At 39.2% G+C, this 23663-nt stretch overlaps 1 protein-coding gene across 2 annotated transcripts; it reads right to left on the bottom strand.

Moving 5' to 3' along the window:
- Positions 1-5641: 5641 nt before the first annotated feature.
- NPM1 (nucleophosmin 1) lies at positions 5642-19591 on the bottom strand. 2 transcript variants are annotated; one of them, XM_011370965.1, is made up of 11 exons: positions 19293-19586; positions 17155-17234; positions 16456-16575; positions 16079-16172; positions 15650-15756; positions 15490-15557; positions 12200-12257; positions 11773-11856; positions 10956-11057; positions 8744-8818; positions 5642-5998 (listed from the first exon to the last, which is right to left on the bottom strand). In XM_011370965.1, the coding sequence occupies exons 1-11, from the start codon at positions 19348-19350 to the stop codon at positions 5960-5962; spliced, it is 885 nt and encodes a 294-aa protein (XP_011369267.1). In that variant the 5' UTR covers positions 19351-19586; the 3' UTR covers positions 5642-5959. The 2 variants fall into 2 exon arrangements, with proteins under 2 accessions (XP_011369267.1, XP_011369268.1); XM_011370966.2 differs by lacking the exons at positions 5642-5998; positions 8744-8818 and adding an exon at positions 9520-9867 and having other exon boundaries at positions 19293-19591.
- Positions 19592-23663: the final 4072 nt, after the last annotated feature.

Below are 23663 nucleotides of genomic sequence, written 5' to 3'. Positions count from 1 at the left end.
GCCTCCACCCGTTCAGAGGCATCACTCCTATCCTTCCCACCAACCTCAGAATGTAGGTGTTGTCACTCGTGACTACCTCACTTGAGCCCAGGACAGCCAAGGTCTGCGTTTCGGTCTGATGATAGGGGGAAAAGGTCACGGTAGGACAGAAACTGAGAACAAGCTCAAAAAGCAGAACCCCGGAATGCAGACTACTGGGGTTAAAACCTCCTTGTAACATTGGTTGTGGTCGATACACCCATCTCACTGGAGTGTAAACTGAGGTGCTGTTGAACAGTGCTATTTCCTAGAGTCACTGGATAGGAAAGTGTCCCGAACAGCAGGCTATTTTAAGTTCCCTTTCAAAGCTGAGCCTATCTTAAACAGATAGCCTCTGCTGTGGCACTCGACACTAGTGCAGAAATCCTTTTCAAAAGTAGGTGCCAAGTGAAGGGGAAAGCTGTGTTAAGTGCCAGGCTGAATTTCCTTAGACGTTCTCATCGCCAGAACTGGTCTTGCAGTTACTGGTAAACCCCAAGCCCTAAAGAAAATGAACCTATAGGATGCGATGACCAACCAGACATGGACAGAATTGCTTGCACTGGGGCCTGAGGCATTACCACCATCCTTGACCTTAAAAACTCTTTACCAGTCAGGAGGCAGTTCTGGCTAAGTGCAGTGTTTGAAGTATCTCCTGGGTATGAATCATATTTAAAGCTTCCTATACTGTTTTTTCCTGTATTTTTGGATGGAATGGGTATAGAACTGTGTTCTATCTAAAATGCTTGCAATTTTTTCGATGCTCAGATTAAGCATACTTGTCGATCTCACAAATAAAGACCATCAGCCAAATAACAGACCAGAGTCCAGTCAAGTGAAGTTCGGAGTAAGAGAATGTTGTCAGAGGTCCTGAGTTTGAGTGTGCCTGTTTCCTTACAAACTCCAGCAACTAACAGTCTGACTCTGCTTCATCTACAACTCAGTTGTTTCTGAATGAGATGATTCAGTCTGGCACACAAGGCTCCAAAGGTTTTAGCTGTTATTAATAATGCTAATTATGGTTTTCAGGTTATTTTCATGATTTTCTTTATAACTTCATGAAGTAGGGAGGCAGGACCATTCTCAATTTACAGTAGAAGAGGCATTTAACCAGAATGTTTGACTCCCAGTCATTTTATCATTCTTCCTTTTCCCCATTAACACCCCCAAACCTAGTTTTCAAATACCTATTTTACACGTGCATCTTTTCCGAATGACATGTTCTTATAGCACTTAGTATGTGCCACTATGATAGTCAGTTCTCATGAATTAATTCCATCGCTATTTATTGCAATCCTGTGTGTCAAGCCCGATCCCTGTTCTTAAAAAAAAAAAAAAAAATCCTTTCACTTCACTTCTACAAGGGTAGACAAAAAGCAGATAAACCAAGAGGTAAATATTAGCTTATCAGTGCTTCGAAGGAAAACAATGGGATAGAGACCAACCTTAGTAATTAGGCTAAGACCCAAACATGGGAGCCAGCTGGGCAAAGGAAGAGTCCAGGTAAAACATGTCCCCACAAAAAAGAAGCACCCACAAAAGTAGAAAAAAGCTGGGTGACAGGCAGGGTTAGCCTGGGGGGAGAGTGGCAAGAGATGAGGGTTAACACAGGTAAATGCTTGATCTCTTGCAGGCTAACAGGTAGCCTGTCAAAGGTTTTTTTAAAAAAGGCTTTTTTTTTTTTTAAAGGTACTATGTAGTTTTTAAATACATCTACATGTACTTGAACTTTGACAAATGTTTGGTTAGGTAAACAGCTCAATTCTACAGCAACCTCCCCACAACCATCACTGGTCCCAAGTTACCACTAACCTTTGGCTCTAGAGGAACCATATAGTACATACTCTTTTGTGTCTGGCTCCTTTTGCACAGCACGTTGAGATTCATCCTTGTCCCCTGTTGCTTTTATTGGCAGTTGTTCCTTTTTACTGCCAAGTAGGACTCCAGTGTGGATATACCAATTTGTTTGGCAATTTATCTGTCAAAGGCTTTGAAACTAAGGGCACAGTCCAGTTTTTTAAAGTTTACTGCAGGTGTTAAATACAAAATGAATTAGAATGGTCTGACAGTAAAGAGGCCAGTTGAGAGGGCTGTTACCAGTCCAGACGAAAGTACAGTAGTTTGGGTTAGGTGGCTCTGTGCTAGTTTGATGTTAAGAGTCAGACCTGCATTTAAGTCCCAGCTCTAGGCTAAGGCTAATGAACTGTCAATTTTCTGAGCAGATTCACAGCTATAAAATCCCTGGTTGTGTAAAGGGGAATTGAGAATGTGTTGACTGCTAGCCCAATGGAATGTAAGCACTGCAGCTAACCTGTTTTGCTTACTAATCCTAAGCACAGAACTTTAGAACGCAGTTATGTGTTTAAATAAATATTTAGACTCTTCCCATCTCATTTTCAAATGAAAGTAAACAGCATCACTATCTGATGCTTTCCCCCCCTTCTCCAGCCTCAAGACACAAATGTTAGGTAGTCCGTGGAATACATGTTTTCAAGAAAGATGGGAGAACCTCCAGCCTCAAGATGTTAGACAAACGCAGCCTCGAGTCAATAGGATCAAGTAGTTTAATAAGAAAAGTGGACCCTTAGCAGATGCAGCTCTAAAATTTCTCAAAACCGGTTCTTGAAACTTTCACATTAAAACAAGATCTCTACTGTCAAATTCATGAATCAGGAGGTAACCAGATCTTTGGTAAGAACTGACTGAAAGGTAGTCTTGGACTTTCTGAATTTACTGTTACCTTGAGCCTAGACCATCTTTGATTAATAGACATGTATTTGTGACCCGCAAACCGTCAACAGTCCCGAACAAAAACCCCACACCCTAGTTTACTGCCACGTATTAAGCTAGCAGTCAAAACCACTTCTAATAGCTTGTGTATGCTTTGACATACCACTATGAACCTCATTTGATTACATCCATCATTTGCATGATCCAGTTTAGACAGCTCCATCTGCTCCCTCCAAATAGCCTTAACCTATTTCTTTCCCTGGTTGAAGCCGAAGGTAATAAACGGCTCTGCAGAGTTCTCACCCACAACTTAACCTTACATGATTAAGACATCAAATGGAAAGTTTCCTTCAGTCAGCCACCCAGTGCATCTCTGACCTCCAAGTGCTTACAATTCACCCCTTGCTTTTCCAAAAGGTGGGATCTGATTATTCACAAAGTCAGCTAAACAGTTACCTAGTATTAATGAGCACAGCTCCCACCCAGACTGTGGTCTCTAAATACCATTCCTTCCTTTAAAGGAAACAGAACTTGTTAGAGAAATGGATCGTTCCAGGCCTGAGTAAGAAAATGAACAAGATGAACCTGGAACACTATCACACTAGAAAGCAAGATGATATCCCACTACTGGATTCTGTTATGGCAGGAGCAAGCTTGAGGGGATTCATACTTAAATTCACTACTTTCAGAGATCGCTAGAACATGGTTCTATAAACTGGCAAAATAAAACATTAAAAATATTTTTCGAAGTTAGGTGCAAATAAATGGAGGCAATAAACCTAGACTCAGTTCAATATTCTTATCTCCATCATACTTAGTAGGGATTTTGAAGAAAATGCTTGCAGAATAATGAATGATATTGCTAAGGACTAAGCCATTAAGAACATGTTCAGCAGACTGGTTTAAGGAAGGGAAGTAGTTTATTCCATCAGCAAGTATTTAAGGTAAACTGCAGACCCACCTAAACCAAGGAGTATTCCTGGTAAATATACTATAAACCCCCAAATTTGAGAATAAACTAGCTTCTCTTACAGCTTCCTCTACTATAAATCGAGCGATTAGTACTAGGAACAAAGAAAAATTATGTTTTTTTTCTTTATTGGTCTTAGAAAACTTCAAAAATGCTTTAATAAAAACTTTTAGGGTTTTCCATCATAGATACTTTTATTAGCTTTTAGCAAGGAACCCTCTATTGATCTAAACATGGCCAATCTCATGTTTACTGTTTGCACTGTACAAAGGGAAGTCAGTTTTTAAAAAAAGAATTTCCTAAGTCACAAACCTAGACTCAGAGGTCAATTTTCATATCTCCATCATACTTAGCTGACTGATGTCTGTCTAATAACTAGGACTTTTAGTGACTTCTGAGGCTAATGATTTCTGCCCTTCCAAAAAACAAGCCCTATCTGGAACTTTTTTCAAAGATGGGTCTGATTAGCTTTTTAAATGAGCAGGAACAGGACAACCAGTTAAGGCCAGAAGTCCTCTAGGATTTCCTGCAATGTAACAGTGGCCATCAACTAAAGCAAATGCAAGGCGGTCAGCTTCTACATCAAGCAGCTCAAACGGACAGACTGTCCTGGAGAGAGGAAACTGGGTAGTCAATGAAGAAAACTACAACTTAAAATAAATTAACTAGACAAGGGAACTGCTACCCAGGGAAACTGGGATTAGACAACAAAGCACTGCACCAACCTTTTCGCCACCCTCTGAAATAAGGTTACTCTGAAAAACTACCTCAGAGATTCAAAGGCTAACCTCTGTAATCCCACATCAAAACACCTGGAACTACAGCCTGGTCAGCAAGTGCCACGCTCCTAATATAAAAGATAAATAGGCTGAAAGGGATGAAAAAGAAAAATGAGTAAACAGTGCATGGATGAGAAGAATTTCTTCAAGACTTTAAGATTCTATATCCCCAAAGAATCAAGGAAGAATATCTGAAAGCTAAAAAAATAAATCAACACAAATTTGAAGACAGAAAATAAAGTCTCTCTCCTGAACTTTAAACAAAAAGGAATGAGGAAAAACATCCAAGAGAATCAAAAGGCCTAAAAATGAATGGTAGTAGGAGGCTGAAATCTCTCAAGAAAATGGCCCAGAACTAGAGAACAGACCCACAGTCCACCCAAAGCCCGAGCAAGACTATGACACACATTATAAAATCTCAGAACACCTGTAATAAAGCTATCTAATTACCTCTCAAAAAAACTGGTCATACACAAAATACATGAAAATGGTAAAAGACTAGGCCAAAAAAGGTGGCACATACTTAAAAATTCAGAGAAAAAGATTCAGCCTACAAGGCAGCACTGGATTTTAAGTCAAAAATCAAGATATTTTAAGATATACGAAGACTTCGTCCATGTTTTTAGGAAACTACTGGAGAATATACCACAGCACAAGAGGAACAGGAATCTAATCCGCAACCATCGTGCAACTGAATCATGGTACCACAGATAAAAGAATCCCAAGGATCGGCCCCCAAAAGTCCTCATGTAACCACCACGTAATAAATTTTCTCCCATGGATCTTTCTTTGGGGGTGGGGGGGCAAACTGAGAAAACAGCCACAGAAATCATTTTCTGTTCTGGTTAAGGATGCGGCTGTTTAACATGGCAGGTTTTCCTTCGGGAGTGAAAAGGCTAGGACGGGCGGGTAGGAGGTCTGAAGGACACTTGGAAACACGTCTGCATGGCTATAATTATTAACTATTAAGCACTAGACCCTCACAATGAAAAACAGATTGGTTAGCTCTGAGGAACACAACTATTTGGAGGGAAGGGCAGGGACTGTTTCTCATGAGAGTTTGGGATGCCATGACACCTTTGACTATATACATTTATTTTTGACAAAGTATAAAGTGAGTAAATAATATAAAGAGAAACAGTGCTACTTTATTAAAATACTGAGTTTATTTCACATGTATATTTTTGTCTCCCCACCATTTCCATTTGTCTGACCACCACTACTACTATGTCCTATCATAACATTCCATACATACTTAAAACCAAGCAAAGGGTGGAGTTCCATCTTTAAAAACTAAACAGGCATTTTGGACAACACATTCTTGGCAATGGAACCTGGACAACATTTATCAGACACGGTAGGGAAAGTTCTCACTCTGCATTATAAAAAGGACAGCCAGATATCAACTGTTACAGAAATGAAATAAGACGGAAAATTTTAACAAACTGTTTAAACTATTTTCTTAAAGAGACTTCCTCCACTGCCAGAGATCTTGAATCGCCTGGAAAAAAAGAAAAAGTGTGGTTAAGAACCACAACACTTTTCAGACACCAATAAATTAAACCACGTCTCTTTGTACAGTTCAACCTATCCATTTTTCATTCTACCACCAAAAAGGTTCCCTCTAGATAATTAAGAACTGATTTCAAGGAAATTTATATTCAGACATAATTTTAAATACCTCAATGCAGACATAAAATCACATGATTCTTTGTAAGCGAAGTCAATTAAAACACACGTACCAGCTTTGATATCTTAAGTTAAAGGAGATCAAGGAAGGGCAGAGACCCATTGGGCCAATGTTGCCTCAATGTCGGCTGCTTTAAGGCTGCCCCATTTAGCAAATAAAAATTCAGAACACAGTTAAGTATGTTTCTAAGTCTATGCTTGGAACAAATACTAAAAAATCTCTTTATCTGAAACTACAGCTCTCTCGTTACCTCGCTTTAATGACATCTCCCTGGTGATGTGGGATCAACAGCTCCTTGTTCTGCAGAATTTGTTTATAAATTCCTTACAGTGAGCTCCATTTACATTCCAACAGTTCCTACAGTGCTCACATCCAAATTATTTCATTTTGTCCAATGAACATTCATTAATGAGAACATGCTCAGCATTAGCATTATGAGATAGTATACTGGACATGTTCTGCCATGTTAATTACTCAAAACTTGTTCTTCTTATCTAGTTTGTTAAAGCACTTTTCCCCGCATGACCTAACTTGGTTTTTCATTCTTGAAATCACCTGTCTGACCAAAAAGGGCTCCACATTCAATTTCTATGTCGTTTTTCAACATGACGATTCTACTTGTTCTCATGCTGGTATTTAGTAACAGCCATGTAAAAGAACCAAATTCCTCAAGTGATAAAAGTCACGTTTCAGATGGCAGTCATGGTAAGTACAGTATTATCGACTTCAAGCTGGCAGTTATTTTTCTATTCCTAATAGTCTTTTTTTTATAAAAAGAGTTGTTTGTCAACTCTTCAGTGTCAACGAATTCCTTTAAAGCAATGGAGTACTTCAAGGAATTTGCTCCTTTCTTAAAAATGCTGAAAACAATTTCATGACACTCCAACATTAAAAGATCAGGACAGCAAACACCTACAGAATCAATTATGATTTGCTTTAATTTTTACATACACTGTTTGCATGTTTAACAAATTCACCAAAATTTGTATCTGTTGTCATTCCACAAAATGCAGTATAATTTTTTTCAACTCTTAATTCAAGAGTTTCGGCAAAAAAAAAAAAATCGCTGTTTCTCAAGTCCATCTGGAAGGGATTTTACTAGCCAAATCCTAAGCAACTCTTTCACAAGAGAAACTGCACAAGCAATGGGAAAATTTTTTATAGTGATTACTTGCATCTGTAGCTATGCCATAAAAACGTGAGGCATTTTAGTTTTGATAATCTCTGTAATAGTAAATTGAGCTATTACGTTTTTTATTATTGCAGAAATTTCATCCTGGCACTTGAAAATGTATTTTCAGTTTTGGAGTCAGAATATACTTGTTGGCAACGAGTTCAGTCATTTCAGCTGCAAGACCACTGTTATGGTGTGGGGAAGGCCTTTGCAACTTGGTTATCGCCTTTATCTTCACCTGACTTTTTCTTTATCAATGTTATTTTACTTCTTTTTCTGGTATTAGTTGAAGAATTCACTTATCTCATGCTTACCTGTTACGACATGCTGGTTTATATCTGACTTTCCACTATTTTCAACATTGAATTAACAACTACATACTGCAGTTTCAAAAGGACTTTTGTTAAATGTCAACTGTTCAAAAAATTCAGAATTTATACTTGCATTTTGGGGTTCACATATACAGAAAAACCAGAATAACTGAAAGAATCTAAAAGACTGAATCTGATCACATGGCCTCCACCATGTCAATCAAGGCTGAACTCACATCAACCCTAAACAGTGCTGAACCACAAAAAGGGCTCCAAATCTGAAAAAAAGTGCTGCCAATCAAATGATTTAAGCACTAAATAAAAAATATAAATAAGTGTGGCAGAAAAGTAGTTATAACTGACAAATCTTAATTTATTTTAAAAAAGTGGAATACAGGAGACCCTTAGAATCCTGACAGAAACAATTAAACCACAGGATATGTCCTGTGCATACATGATGCCTAGCACCCTACGTAACTGCTTTTACATTTTCCTTTACAACCTGAGTCAATAACTCTAAGACAGTACAAATACATGCATAAATGTCCTACTGACAAAATATCTCTACCATGTTAAGAAATACAAAATCTGAGAGTTGATTCAAGTTGAAATATTGAATATTACTACAACTCGGCTTCTTGCTTCCAGATATTTATACTTTAGGTTGGTTTCAGCAAAATGTGCTTTCCATAAGACCTATGGAGAAAATGGTCTTTCTCTGCCAACTCACAAGAAAGCTTAAGACCAGAATGCCCCAAGCAGCCAAATGGAGCAGCAAGGAAAACCACAGCTCGTTCCGTTAGCCAACACAGTACCAAAAGTAAAACTGAGTTCAGCAACCAAGAGATAATTTACCAACTATATAAAAGCTGGGGAAAATGTACTAAAAAAGTTATCTTCTCAGTCTCTGCCAACTAAATTCTTTAAGAGTTTCCACGTATTTAATCTGAAGTATTGTCTGTGGTTAGAAACCTTTTAAAAGAAGCCAACGCTTAAAAGAAACTAAAAGAAGAATCATAATAAATCAATAAAAAATGTAGACTTGGTCATGTCTTGAGAAAACTTAGTTACCTCCTGGTCAGTCATCCGGAAGCAATTCTTCACGTAATTGACAAACTTGGCTTCCACTTTGGGAAGAGAACCACCCTATTCGAACAAAAGCAAAAGGGTAAGTATAGAAAGTTATTATGAAATTCCTCACATGGATCATCGGTTTATTTGTCTCTTCTTTAAAAATACTGAATCTTTTTCTTAGGCCCAGAAAATCCTACTGGGCAACTAGTAGGACCTAGCACTCCCATACTGATTTGTCAGTGTCAGATTCTCCCTTACCTCTCTAACCCCTTCTGAGTACCATATACACAAGTGACCAAAACTGTTAAAAGATCACTTTAACACTAAGAATCCAGGTCCAGCACCATGCTACCCGAGAAGTGAATTCAGGGGGTATTATGAATGGGCGGGAAATTAACTTTACGACAATTCACTAATCTCTAAAGTTTGGCATTTCCTTCAATTATGCACAGAGGGAAACCATAACAGCATTAGCACCAAATTATTTTCAAAGCATTACAATTATGAAAATGTTTATATTTATCACTACTTTGGAATTAATGTATTAAGTATGTATCACTTTTATTTCCTATTTTCCTAACTAAATTTTAATTTCCCTTGTAAACTGAGTAGTTTATGCATTTTAAAAAAGACCGACTTTTCAGGAATGCCAAAGGGACCATGGCATGAAACAGTTTAGGGATCAAGTATGGTATGTGATTCCTAATTGCCTCTATCACCTAGAAAATAAACCTCACTATAATTTCCATTTTAAATTATTGTCACATACATTCTTATTTGATGCAGTCAATTATTTATTAAGCAGCTAGGGAGACACAAAGGTGATTAAAACATGGTCAAAGTGAGGCAAATGCACAAGTTAAGTAGAAAGCAAAGTATAAGGATCACTGAATCACAGCAGTCAAAAGAAAGTGCTTTAGGAAATCAAGAGTGAGACTGCTTCCAGTCTGGAAGAGGGGGCATGGGTGGGTGGCAAATCAGGAAAGGGGATTGAGATTAAATAGAAGACTTCAGTCTGGATTGTTGATGATACTCAGTATGGACTATATTTGTCTCTCCTTTTCCTCTCTCCCCATCTTTGAGCTTAATTTATCAGTAGTGCCCAGGATTGTTCATTGCGCCTGCAATTAAACCAAGGAGATAGGACCATATTAAAACATGGGGGAGGGACATCTAAAAGGTCATTTTAGCACTGTATGCAAGGGATAAAAATAAAGCAGTGATATTAGGAAGGCTAAAAGTTTACAGTAGTACAAAAGCAAAATCAAGAAATGCATTCTGGCTCTAAAATGTTATTTTCCCAATTGCCTCATCACTGCGCAAGGAAAGAAAATCTACTGAAGCCATGTCACGTAGAACCTAGGGAATACGAGAAAACATGGGGAAAAGAGACAGCAACTTTGCTCACCATCCCACATTTACTTTCAACAACTGAGCTCTAAAAGTAGTATATTCACAGAATGAAAGCTTCAATCAAATGCTTCAAGGCATTTAAATCAACTGAGTTAAATAATTTAAATCAATTATTCCACACTCTCCAAGTCATGAAAGCTAAGCTTAGTCCTCCCATTTGATAAGTGACAAGATGACAACTAATCCTCTTCTCACATTTCCTCTAAGACAAATGAAGACTAAATAAAAGCCTATCAAGTCACCCCAAAATTCAAGATACAACCAAATGTATTGACTCAAGACACCTTGGTGTAAAAGGCAAATAGAAATGACTCAATTTGTTGGAATACATTTTTGACTAGAGTCAATCATGAGTATTTATTTTTTTAAACTGTAACACCAAGCGGCCAGACCAGTGTCTACTTTTCCAGCTGTTTGCAATTTTATAGAAGAATCACACGCCCTCTGCTGGTCCTGTAGCATCTTACACCAAAAGCTCAGGCAAAGGGAAGTGTTCTCATTGGTCTCATTTCAACAAGTAAGGTCAGAATGTATCTCACAACCAATGTGATCTGAATTTCTTTATAATGGAAAATAAAGCTTGTATAACTTCAAATATGCAAAATAATCACCACAGAGAGAAACAAATACAACTCGTAATCCACTTTTGGAAAAAGATTTCACACCACAAAAGGGGTAGGTATATTAAAGATAAAAATTGAGAAACAGTGCTGTTCCATCCAAAACCCTAGAAAGGCATAATTTGAGAGGGAAAAATAAACTTATCTAGTTTCTTAAAAAACGATCATTTACTCACTTTTTCTATACTTGCTTGCATTTTTGCTTTAATGTCTTCTACAGAACTAGGTCCTTTTGGTGTTTTAGGAGTTTTTTCCTGTTTTTTGAAGGATTCTTGACCCTGAAAAAAGTTAAATTTCAAAAGGCCGTTAAGATACAGCTCTTAAGACCGATCCTATCCTAGATTTCCCCCAATGAAGTTATTCTTACGATCCTTCCTTGTAAAAACCAGTGTACGACCAGAGCCGAGTTGCTATTATTAATGAATTCATGTCTGAACAAGTATTTTATTCTTTAAATTATCCCTTAAGAAGGGAATAGGAATAGTTTGAACCTGCACTTACATTCAACACCAGGTCAGTTCTACACTTAAAGGATACCATCAAAAATGAAAACCAGAAGGCACCTAAGAACGAAGCAGTCATTACAGCTTGATGCCTGGGGCCCATCCATCCCAGAGCATTTAAATGATAACCTCAGACCCCAGGTATTGGGGGGTTCTTTTAATCTCTGATTCTAATATGCAGCTAAGGTTAAGAAATTGCACTATGCAATATATATATATATATATATATCTTTCAACGAGCAAGACTTCTTACAGGAGAACCCCGTTTATACTATCATAAGTCCTTCTGTTGGCTTTCCCCCTACTAGAAAACCAGCAACCATAAATATGACAATGACTATCAGGGAGCACATTTCAGATCTTTAAAGACACCAATCGCAAGTGCTCTCCAAAGGCTGATTAAATCCCCAACAGACTAGATTCTACCAGATTTTTTAACTTTTCTAACTAGTTCAATGAAGCCTATATTTGTGTGTATGTTGCCACTTACTTTTGATCTTGGTGTTGTTGGTTTTGAGTCTTTTCCATTCTGATTTGATTTTTGTGCATTTTTGGCTGGAGTATCTCGTACAGACTATAATTAGAAATTAATCTTAATCAATGCATAGAGACATATCAGTGCAAATAAAACAGCCCCAAACCATGTTAAGAAAAAAGCAGTCAGGCTAAGGTGAACCATTCATTTTGACAAAAATTTGAAAATGGCTAACAAAGAAGGAAAAGAAAATAAATCATTCCTATTAGAAAAGTTTTCAAGACAGCCCTACTCAGGACCAATTTAAGTATGAGATCATCATTTTCTCCCCAAGCCAGTTTTCGTTAACTACAAAACAAGGGAATAACATTAAAAAGAATTTCCACCACTTTCTGTTAATAGTTATTTCTGACAACTTTGTAGCATTGTATATCCAACTTACTTTCTTTACTGGAGCTTTTTCTTCAGCTTCCTCATCATCAAAATCATCATCATCATCACTACAAATGAAGTAAAGCCATTATTACTGATACAACACACTCAAACAGAAAAAGCCTATCTAGGTATTGGTGGAACCCACATGTTTAGTTTATCAAGACATTAAGAACTTTCAAACACTTTGGAGGGGTTGACAAAAGAATCAAAAGTAGGATCTTTAAGAGATATTTGCACATTTCACATTCACTGCACTATTATTCACAACTGCCAAGAGAGAGAAGCAACAAAAGTTCAACAACAGTTAAATGGATAAAGAAAATGTCATATGTATACTGATAGTTGTCTTAAAGGAAATCCTGTTACATGCTGGACATAGATGAACCTCGAAGACATTATGCTAAGTGACACAAGACAATCACAGAAAGACAAATACTGTTACTATGTAGAATAATCAAACTCTTTACAGAAACTGAAAAGTAAACTGGTGGTTGCCAAGGCCTAGGGAGAAATGGAAATGAGTTTTTGTTCAATGAGTATACTTTTAGTATTACTAGATGAGCGTTTAGAGATGTTATGTAACCATGTGAATACAGTTAACAATACTGAACTACACACTTAAAGGTTAAGATGGTAAATTTTTTACAACTAAAAAAAAAAAATAAACCCAAAGCAATCAAAAAACGATCTTGAAAAAGAACAAAGTTGGAGAGTTCATACTTAGTGATTTCAAACAGAAATCTATAAAAACTACAAAGCAACAGAAATTGTTTTACTGGCCTAAGAATACACACTTCAATAGAGCAGAACTGAAGAATCTAGAAACAAACCTTTATCTTTACAGTTAATTATTTTCAAGAAGAGTGCCAAGACCATTCAAAGGGGAAAGAAGTCTTTAACAAATGATGCTGAGACAACTTGATATCCACATGCAAAAGAATGAAGTTGGCCCCTATCTCATACCATACATAGAAATTACTTCAAGATGGATCAAAGACCTACATATTAAGAGCTAAAACTATATAACTTTTAGAAGATTTGGCAATGGTTTCTTAGGTTTGACACCAAAAGCACAAGCAACAAAAGAAACTGGACTTCATGAAAATTAAAAGCTGCAAAGGGCACCATATCAAGAGTGGAAAGACAACTCACCAAATGGAAGAAGATATTTGCAAATCTTATCTGATAAGAGAGTTGTTTCCAAAACATATAAATTTTTCTTACAACAATAATAAATTACTGGTACATTCTACAACATGGATAAATCTTAAAAAACACTGGTAAGTGAAAGAAACTAGTCACAAAGGAGCACATATTATAAGATTCCATTCATATAAAATATCCCAAACAGGCAAATATATAAAAATTCAACCACTGGAGAAGAACACAGGGGGTATTATTAGCAAACAGTGAAACTGGTTCACATTTTAATTGCTTCACAAACTGATTATATAGTGGCCAAAATGTTTCTTTTCCATATTACATATTCTCTAAATATAACACAGGAGCCAATTTATTTCACTGATGTGCAACCAAAGAAACACCATCTTTCCAACACTGGAATAAAATGTGTTAACTACAGCAAGTATGTAGTATACATAAAGCCATATATGACTTAGACAATTTTGACATAATAATCCAATCCCTGTGTATGCTTCCAAATACTAAAAACATAATAATGATTTCTATAAAACCAGTATCATAAACATATTAGGATATTTACTTCCTAATACAATAGGGAAAAAGGGCTTTTTTTTAATGGAAAGAACCATGCACAATGAGATTATAAATTTTAATATGCTACATACATGGTCTTTAGCTTTTCTTGCTTACATTAACAGCAAGACAACTAACTCCACACCATACCCTTTCCATCCAAAACAATCCATCAATTTCCCTTGTATCTTGTCGGTTAGAAGTCTTCTGAGACTATGGCTTAGATTTCCACGTAATATCTATGTCAACTAAAAAACCCTAAGGTATCTATCTCTTTACATTTTTATTGCCACCTAACCAGTGGAATTTCCTAAGACTTGTTATCCTCAAGGCATCCACATTAACTGTTCCTACCTATGCATTTATCTGACTACTCTTTCTTCTCTTACATGAAAACTTACTGATGGAAACCTTAATAACATCTACACGACAAGGTAGAAGACCAGACCACTACCTTGCACAAGCAGAGTCAAGATACCAATCAGGTCCTACTCCAGAGCCTTCCTGGAAAGGACTGTCTCCCAAGTCTGTGACATTGTGCTATTGGACATTCATTTGTAAACCTATGCAAAAGTAACTTGAAAACACAAAAGATTAAATAAACTCAAGACTGATTAAGCACCATATATCATCCAGATTTTTTTTTTCTGTCCTAAGCCCATTTCCCATTCCTCTCTTGGTGTGTTTAGAATTCTTAGTAATGACAAATATTCTTAAAGTTATAAGTCAAACTCAATTAATATTGAGTTTGTAAGTATGACAGGATTTTTTAAGCATTTAACTGTCAGCCTTTTCCTATTTTCTACCTTTATTGTCAGGCTCAAAGGGCTTTTTAAAGAATTACCAGCTTGGCCAGTTGAGGTTACTGAAAACCTAACTTCCAGACTTCAACTATATGGACCAACCTGAGAACTCCGGGACAAAGTTGACTGGCAATTAAAAGTTCAATGTTTTCGAAGTTACTGATACTGTTACATAAAGGAAAGACCAATTATAAATAGCATTTTATTCCACGGTGTACATTTAACTATTTACCATAGTCTGACCTTAATATAACACATTGAATCTTGTTTCTGATCAAATTTTAAATTCTCCATGAAAATCTTATTCTTTTGGAATCCTATTTTCTCAATAAAAACCAGAGAACTATGGACCAAAGTCCTTCGTTGGGGTGGGGGAGGGGAATCCTTAAATGATAACTTACAATATGAATGTAGCTAGAGCTATTCAGATTCTCTTTCCACCCAATCCTTTTATCATTAACTGTTCAACATAAAATACACCAGACTTGTTTGCATTCTGTAATGTGTCTACTATAATCTTTCCCAAGAAAAAGGTACCTAGTCACACACATTTGGGAAATGCTGTATACTCTCTGCTTCCGAAGATTTGCAATGCACTACAGCATTTTAATGGCTCATAGTTCCAATGATATTCTTTAAATTCATTTAACCCAAACTGACAATCAGACCATTTACACTTTATTTAATTAAAGCTATTACTTAATTTCACAGGATCACTTGGTAATTTTTCTAAACCCCCCATACAACTACGTCAAGTTTCTAAGCACATACTACTTACTCTTCATCATCATCGTCGTCGTCGTCGTCGTCATCGTCATCTTCATCAGCAGCAAGTTTTACTTTTTTCTTAAACAAACGAAAGACCTCATGAGCAAGTGCTGATCCTAATCACCAAACTAAAGGCTAGAATAAGAAACCTGTATAAATTACATCTATACCTGTGGAACCTTGCTACCACTTCCAGGGGCAGAACGCTTTCCAGATATACTAAGGAGTTTCACATCCTCCTCCTCTTCATCTTCTGACTCTGCGTCTTCCTCCACAGCTAAAATAAATTCTTTATAAGCCGCTAATAAAACTCAACCAAGAACTCAGAAATTCTAAGGAGCATTAATATACAGTAATGGGCATTTAAGAATAGATTTTACTAAATAAAAAAGAAAACGGAAAACAGGGAACAAAAATTTAAAAAAGGGGGGAGCTAACACTCATTACTAAGTTTTAAATGCAAAACACCAGTTATAAATTACTAGATGTCCATTTGAACCTGTTATAAAGACAGTACTATAAGCATCCTTTATAAAGTCCAAATTGGAAACAAAGTAACTGCATTAAAGGGAAAAGCATATTACATTAAAATAACATACCTACTAAGTGTTGTCCACTAATATGCACAGGCCCTGAACCACATTTCAACCGTAAGACCACAGGTGGTGTTATTTCAAAGCCCCCAAGAGAAACCTAAAAAGAAGAAACTTTTAAATCACTAACTGTAGGAATAAAATTAAATATTTGATATAAAACTTCCTCAAAACTTATGTTTTCCAACAGGTAAACCCATAAGCCAAATGAACAAACCAATGAACCCGTTTTCCCGCCTAATAAGCAGCAACCGCCATGTTCAAAAGTCGATCACTCAAGGCCAGTGACAAGATGAAGCTAATTCCCCTCTCTCAAATGACATCCACCTTACTGTAAGAGAATTAGACCTTGACATAAAATCTGTAGTTTTAAGTGCCCTTACCGTTGGCTGTACAGACATTTTCAAGGTTGCCAGTGTTACTTTAATTGGACTGCCTTCATAATTCATTGCTTCTGCTTCAACGATGTGCAATTCATCCTTTGCACCAGCCCCTAAACTGACCTGTCAACAGAACAGTACTTTAAGTTCCTATTTTGCAATCCCCTCAAAGTTCCTGTTAAAAAAAAAACCCCAACAATACAGAGCTATAAACTTCATTATTACCACTGACGAGAAACTAATTTTTATACAATGCCATCAAGTTTTATGTGACCTTGCCAATCAATTTCTCATATTCAGTGCATCTGAACAAATGCATAAAAATGCATTTAATGACAGAGTTGTACATGTCATCACCTATCCACAGAATAGACCACCTGATATTTATTGACCGCCTACAAACTGAACAGCAGGCTAGTCTCTGCAGGGGACAAAAAGATGTATCACTCTCCTAAAGGGCTTTATAATGCAATTGAAATATATAAACATGGAAAGTTGAACAGTAGTGTGACTGGACTTTTACCTGATTGCCAAAGGAGTGGTTAAAGATGCCAAGTTTTGTATCACAGGTATTTAGAAAATCAAGTATATACAACACTTATAAAAATACTACTATAAAAACTAAGTATATAGCCACAGGAACAGGAACTAAGAGGCTGAAATCAAGAAAGGTTAAGTAGTCTAGCTGAAAAGTTTAAGTACCGTTCTCAAAGATAACTGGTGCTCATTTTCATCATTATCCACCTTGAAGTGATAATCTTTGTCGGCCTTTAGTTCACAACCTGTAAATGAAGAAAAAGTAACTATAACAAGAAAAATAACATTGAAACTTCAGTGAGTAACCAAAAAAGTTAACTTGTGAACTAATTCTTACTGTTCTAGCTACCAGAACGCAAGGTATCCCCATCTCTTCCTGGATTTCTCAAACACAAATCTCTATAAACAATCAAATAATAGCTATACAGGAATTTACAAATTCTACTTTCTCATTATATTCTTTCATTCTCAACTACACCATTATCATTCGAAGGTAGAAGGAAACTCAAAGATTTAGTAGACTGGAACCAAAACGAGTATCTGAAACCAAATCTGATGTACAACATTGATAAAATCCCACTATTTAAAAAGAAGCTGAATTACCTACTTAAACTTAAGAAAAGCAACCAATCTAGAAATGAGAATAACTGCACAAACATCTACATGAACAGCTTGTAGTTCCAACAGAAAAACTACAAATGTAAAAGAACTTAAGGGGGGGTCAGCATTTCATCTTTGAATAGAAATGATGTACATTAAATTATGTTCAGAAATTATGCTTAAGGCTAGAATAGACATATCCTAGGGATATTTCCAATAAAAAGGTTAACAAAAATATCTTAATAGAAATTGATCAGAAACTCGTCATTCAAAATAGCTAGGAATAAAAAGCCTTAATTAACAAGGCATGTCAACTCGCATTCCTTGAGTAAGTAAACTGCTATGGTCAGAATGAAAGTTTTATTAATTTAAATGATTCCACTTAATTGCAATCTAATCGTTACTGGTACATAGATGTTTAAATGTTATTGCTCAATTAACAAACTTCAGTATGCTTTTTAAAGGAACAATATAAATTTGGGGAAGGATCTGCAGTTACTTCATAGCCTGACACAAAGAAATGGCTTCAACAATTAAGTTCACTGAGATTCAAAACCAAAGCAGGTCTCTCCTTAGCACCATACTGTAGTGTCCTACGGGGAGAGGGATCCCAAACCCCTGGTATAGTATTTCAACAATATCAAGTCTTGTTGACCCAAACTGAACCTCCTCACGCTTCTCATCTCTGATAAGGAATAAAACAATTTGCTACATGCAGCACAGAAGGTTTCCTCCGCCGGCCTCCCTCCAAAAAAAAAAAAAAAAAAATCGTTTATAATGCACCAGCTCTGAAGGCAAGGATCTTGGTTTAGATCTAATTTTTATTTACCTACAAGTGCAACCTGCGTTGCCACTTTAGTTCCCTGAGCATCAGGATATCTGCAAAGTGGGTTAACTCCATCTCCCGCAGCGAGATGGAAAAAGGGCTCTATCAATGAGAACTACCATCACAGATGTTAAGCTCTGAACAAAGACCTCCAGGATCCTGGCGCCACCAGCCACTTCACCCAACAGTTCCCGCCCAACAGCCCAATTAAGGCCCAGGATCCCAGGCTCGGGGGGTGACAAGACACCGGTGAGCCCCGGATGTTGCGCCCACACCCCCTCCTTCCCGCAAACACGTGGCAACCACGTGCTCGCGGCCTCCTCACGCCGGGCCGCGCCTCCCCTCCCCCTGTAACTCGCCGAGGCACCGGGCTGTCGGGGTCCTGGAACTCCTGACTCTTGACGGCTGGAGGACAACGCCAGGCTCTTCCCATCCTCTGCTCCAGAAAGGGGACCCCGTGCCCCACACACCGCGAGCCCACACAACCAACCTGGGGCCCAGCATCAGAAACAGCGGCCCGGAATCAGGAGCCCACGAACTCACACCCACCCGAAAAGAAAAAAAATAATGTCCGGAGCTGCGCCGTGTGGCCCAAGCGACGCCAAACCTCAGCTGGTCGGTTCCCCGTTGCCTCAGGCCCTAGGCCTGGGACCGCTCACGCCCCAGGCTTCAGGCCGCCTCCCCTTCCCATCCCGTCGTGCCGCCAGCCCTCCATCTCCTCGGCTGCGGGGCCCCGGCAGCCCGGTGCCCACTCCCGCAGGCCTCCAGCCTGCCTCGCTTTCTTCACCAGCCCAGGCCTCAGCGGGGTTCCCGCCCCCCCACCGCACAGCCACCAGGCCCTGCTCGGCCTTGGTCCAACGCCCCCAACAGCAGTTACCGAAAAGATAGTTCTGTGGCCTCAAGGGGCTCATGTCCATGTCCATCGAATCTTCCATGGGGTGGTGGCGCGCACTTAGGTGGGAGAGAAGGCGGACGGAGATAAACGACTACTGGTCGGCAGAACAGCCGCGCAGGACGGAATCACACCAGGGAAAGGACGCGGGCTCCCTGCGCACATATATAGCACTCCGAAGATCTCGCGAGAGCTCCCAAAGTCCCGTCACCGCGCGCGTGCTCGGGAGCCCCCCTTCCCGGACGGTAGCCCTGCCGCGCAAGCGCTCTTCAACCGCGCTCCTTGCCACCTCGCCCCCCACCTCCTCCAGGTACTTCGCGGGCTCCCGCCGAGCACGCGCACTCGTCCGCCAGCCCTCCCCCTCCGCCGCCGCCGCGGCCTGTGCGCACGCGTGCGGTCTCCTGGTTGCGCGCCCCCCACCCCTTCCAAGCCTTCCACGTCCTCGCCCACTCTGGCGCGCTGGCCGGGCGCCAGGAGCCTGCGCAGCCCACCCTGCAAGATGGCGACGCCAGCCCTTCGCTATGTTCGGAACGCAGAACGAGCCGGCTTTACGCCCCAGGGCAGCTCCATTCACCTTTCTCCATCCCCTGATGCCTCGCAGGCCTCCAAACAGGCATAACCACTTCAGGATTGCTGACTTGCCTAAAGGCCTGGGCTCTGAGTTCATTGTTTCCCCCACGTTAAAGCTTCAGGTGCCAGAGACAGGACTGAGGTGGAGAAAAGATGTATGTAGCCGCTGGCCGGACTTATTCGGCTGTATTTTAATAAGGAATCATCTCCACCGTTGAAATCCCTAACCTTTATGTCATTTTGGGGGCCAAAAGAGGACTGAGCGTCTTCCTTATGAGCAGGACAGGAACAAGGGCTGGGGGATTTCTCCAGACAAGGTTTTTAAAATGGTTGTATATCCATAATATGTATCCACATAAGGTCCCGAGAGGCAGATGTGACTATCTGCAGACAGGGAAACGGGCCGAGGGAAGTAAGGTAGCCCCCAAACACGAAGTGACCAGACGGTTCTATAACTCCAGGTCCACTTCTCACATCCTTGTAAAAGAGCCGAGAGGGTGAAATGTGGGCCCACTCTCTCAGGCAATTCACTTCTTAATCTTTAACATTCCTAAGAATGTTCTGGCCTGTAAAGAAAGTATATGACTTGTAAGAGATGCTTGAACCTTAGACATTTTGGCATGAGCTTGGATATTAGCATTCTAAACAAGCTACACCTTGATAAACCGAAGACCCCCCCAGTCCCTGGGCACTGGTGAATTTTGAGGATCCCCCTAATTATCATTACTATATCAACAGATCACACAATAAATTTAATAAGTACTATGAAGAATTAAGAACAGTGACGGCTATAACCCTATCCCCTTTTCTCCAAATACAATCTAGTCGGAAAGATAAACTAATATACATGAACCAATCGTTAATTAATAGAATCGAAACCCTAAATTTGGAGAAATCAATGCAACCAATATGTGAATGGGGCCAAGGTATTTCCCACCCCCAAGTGAAGAAGAGCCTTCACCAGCCTTGTGCTTGGATCTTCTGAGACACAGAGTATGACCAATTGCTGGAAAAAAACGCCGTCACTTGGAAGGATATCTGTGTAAAGGAACTGAGGAAAGGAAGGGGAGGACTGTGGCTGAGGGGGACTTGGGGAATTTAGAATGAGAAAATCTCAAGAGGAACTACGGGAGAGTGGAGGAGAAGGAGTTAATGTTCTTTGAGGCCATGCAAGTAAAACTTAGGACTACTTTGTAATTTCTTTCTGGATTCTGGACCACGATTATTCAAATGCAGCTCCGAACAGAGACTAAACCATATGGGAGCTATAGCCATGTTAAAGATAAAGAACATTTGTTGTTTTAGCATATTAAGCACCTAGTCTAGATATGATTTCATGGAATCAAAGGGTTAAAAAAATCACTTATTAATTCTTACGATTTACACATGTAATGAATACTTATCTTGTTAATAAATTAAAATTATTTAGTCCTACACAAAATGAAAAAGAGTGTCCCTCCTTCCACATCTCCTTTCCTGTCCCTATCTTTATACCCTAGATAATCACCTAATCGTGATTGTCCTTCCAGAATATCTATACATATATAAGTAGACTGACACAGTATCTTTGTACATGTATCTTTATGGATGTCTAAAAGTAGTTTCATAAATATCTTCTAAGACATGGACTTGTACAGTAAAAGGGAAGGTATGTATTTACAATGTACATGTAAATTGATCTTTTGATTATATAAATAGGGTCATATTTTATATATCACTGTCTTAGTCTGTTTGGGCTGCTATACCAAAATATCACAGACCAGGTAGCTTATAAACAACAGAAATTTATTTCCTACAATTCTAGAGGCTGGGAGTCCAAGATCAGGGGTGCCAATGTGGTTGGGTGAGGGCTGTCTTCCAGGTTGCAGACTTCTGGTTGTGCCCTGTAGCATCCTCAGATGGTAGAAGGGGCTAGAGATCTCTGTGGGATCTCTTTTTATAAGAACACTAATCTCATTCATGAGGGCTCTATCCTCATGCCCTAAGCACCTCCCAAAGGCCCCACCTGCTAATACTATCACCTTTGGGGGGTAGGATTTCAATATATGAATGAGGGGAGGGGACACATTTGGATCAGAGCAATTGTTCTACAATCCTTCCTTCTCATTTCATGTTGCTTAACTATCTTTCTATAATACTATATAGAGGCCTACTGCATTCTTTTTAGGAGCCGCATTATAGTCTATGGAATGAACATATATACTAATTTTTAAAATTTTAGATTTTATTTAGTTTTTCATTTGTTAACACATTTTGTGATGGAAATTTCCAAACATACAAAAATAGAATATTGTGATGAACAGCCATATACCAATCACCCAGTTTCAACAATTATCAACATATGGCTAAACTTGAGTCATAGATATCACTAGATCTGTGTGTGTGTGTGTGTGTGTGTGTGTGTGTGTGTGTGTGTGTGTGTGTGTCTCCTCTCTAGTCCTCTGCCCAGCAAACGCCAGCCACCTTGGCCTCTCCAAACTCCCAATTCTGTCTCCTCAACTCAGGGAAAACCCTGGGCTCCATTTGCATTCCCCTTCCCTTTGCTGTGGCCTGGAAATTTTCTCCAAGGACTCAGGTGGCAATCATTTGTTTCATCTCCCTCAAGCATTACTGCCCTGTGCTTTTTGTCGTCAAGTCTTCAACATGGTTATTCCATATATTTTGTCAATTCTCCAGTTGTTTAAAATAGAAGTGTAAATCCAGTCTCTATTAATCCATCTCAGTCAAAAACGGAAGCTCAAAACCATGGCTTTTTTTTTTTTTTTCACATTACATTCCCAGTACTTATTTAGTAACCGGAAGTTTATACCTTTTCACCACCCTCATCTGTTTCACCCCACCCCCACTCTCTGGTTCAGCCTAGAATCAGGTGAGGAAGTGGACCATCCATGCATAACTTACTAGGAGGTAGCTAAACTAGCCCTATGGACTCCAGCCCATGACACATCTCCAGACTAGAGAAAAGCAACCACGAAAGTCATTGAGGAGAGGGGAGAGTTCTTTGAGGGGAGTTGCTGGCCCAGAAGAGAGGACTGTTCCCTACCCTCACCTCAAGCCAAGACGTTCCAATAGCTGCAGTGCCACCACAGACTGGAGCAAAGGGTGTTGAGAGAGTTCTGGAAAACTTAACCTGTGTCCCCTGGAGTTTAGGTGGGGCCAGAAACTGCTGCCCGGCTCTTGCCTGGAAAAGTCCGTGAAGGCAAAGCAAAGAGAGCTTTGGTGGGCTCGGCCTGTGCTTCCAGAATTTGGCACATGCAGAAGTAGCCAGTATGGAAGTCTTAAAAAGACCTCATCAGGAGGACCTCGCCTTCTAGAGCGAGAATACACAGGGTGATTTTTTTTTCATATTTCTATAAATTACAAAAGTAGTATGAAGAATTTTAGTATATCTTTTACCCAGATTCCTCAAATGTTAACGATGTACATAACCACAATATAATTTTCAAAGCCAAGGAATTAACACTGATACAATACTATTATTTAATCCACAGACCTTACTTCAGATCTCACCAACTAACATTCCTCTTCCGGTCCAGGGTCTCATGCAGGATCACACTGTGCTGTCACGTCTCCTTCGCCTCCTCTAACCCGGAACAGTTTCTCAGCCCTTCGTCTCCTATGACCCTGACAATGTGTAAAGATAACTGGCTGGTCATCTTGTAGAATTGCCTTCATTTGGGGTTTGGCCGCGGTCTCCTCATGATTAAATTCAAGTAATGCACTTTTGTTAATACCACAGAAGCGATGCTGTGTCCTTCTGAGCACATTAAATCAGGAGGCACATGA

This window comes from Pteropus vampyrus, unplaced genomic scaffold (assembly GCF_000151845.1).
Source record: "Pteropus vampyrus isolate Shadow unplaced genomic scaffold, Pvam_2.0 Scaffold179, whole genome shotgun sequence".
NCBI classification, from domain to species: domain Eukaryota; kingdom Metazoa; phylum Chordata; class Mammalia; order Chiroptera; family Pteropodidae; genus Pteropus; species Pteropus vampyrus.
The sequence above is the reverse complement of the archived record's forward strand: the minus strand, read 5'-3'. Positions and strand labels throughout refer to the sequence as shown.

What these genes read in the sequence shown, in the direction of transcription:
- NPM1 (XM_011370965.1), bottom strand. Translation starts at nt 19,350, where the DNA reads ATGGAAGATTCGATGGACATGGACATGAGCCCCTTGAGGCCACAGAAC. An exon ending in ACCAGTTATCTTTGAGAACG is followed by an intron (nt 16,576 to 17,154) that starts GTACTTAAACTT and finishes TTCTGTTGACAG; the next exon opens with GTCAGTTTAGGGGCTGGTGC. An exon ending in GTGGTAGCAAGGTTCCACAG is followed by an intron (nt 15,558 to 15,649) that starts GTATAGATGTAA and finishes CGTTTGTTTAAG; the next exon opens with AAAAAAGTAAAACTTGCTGC.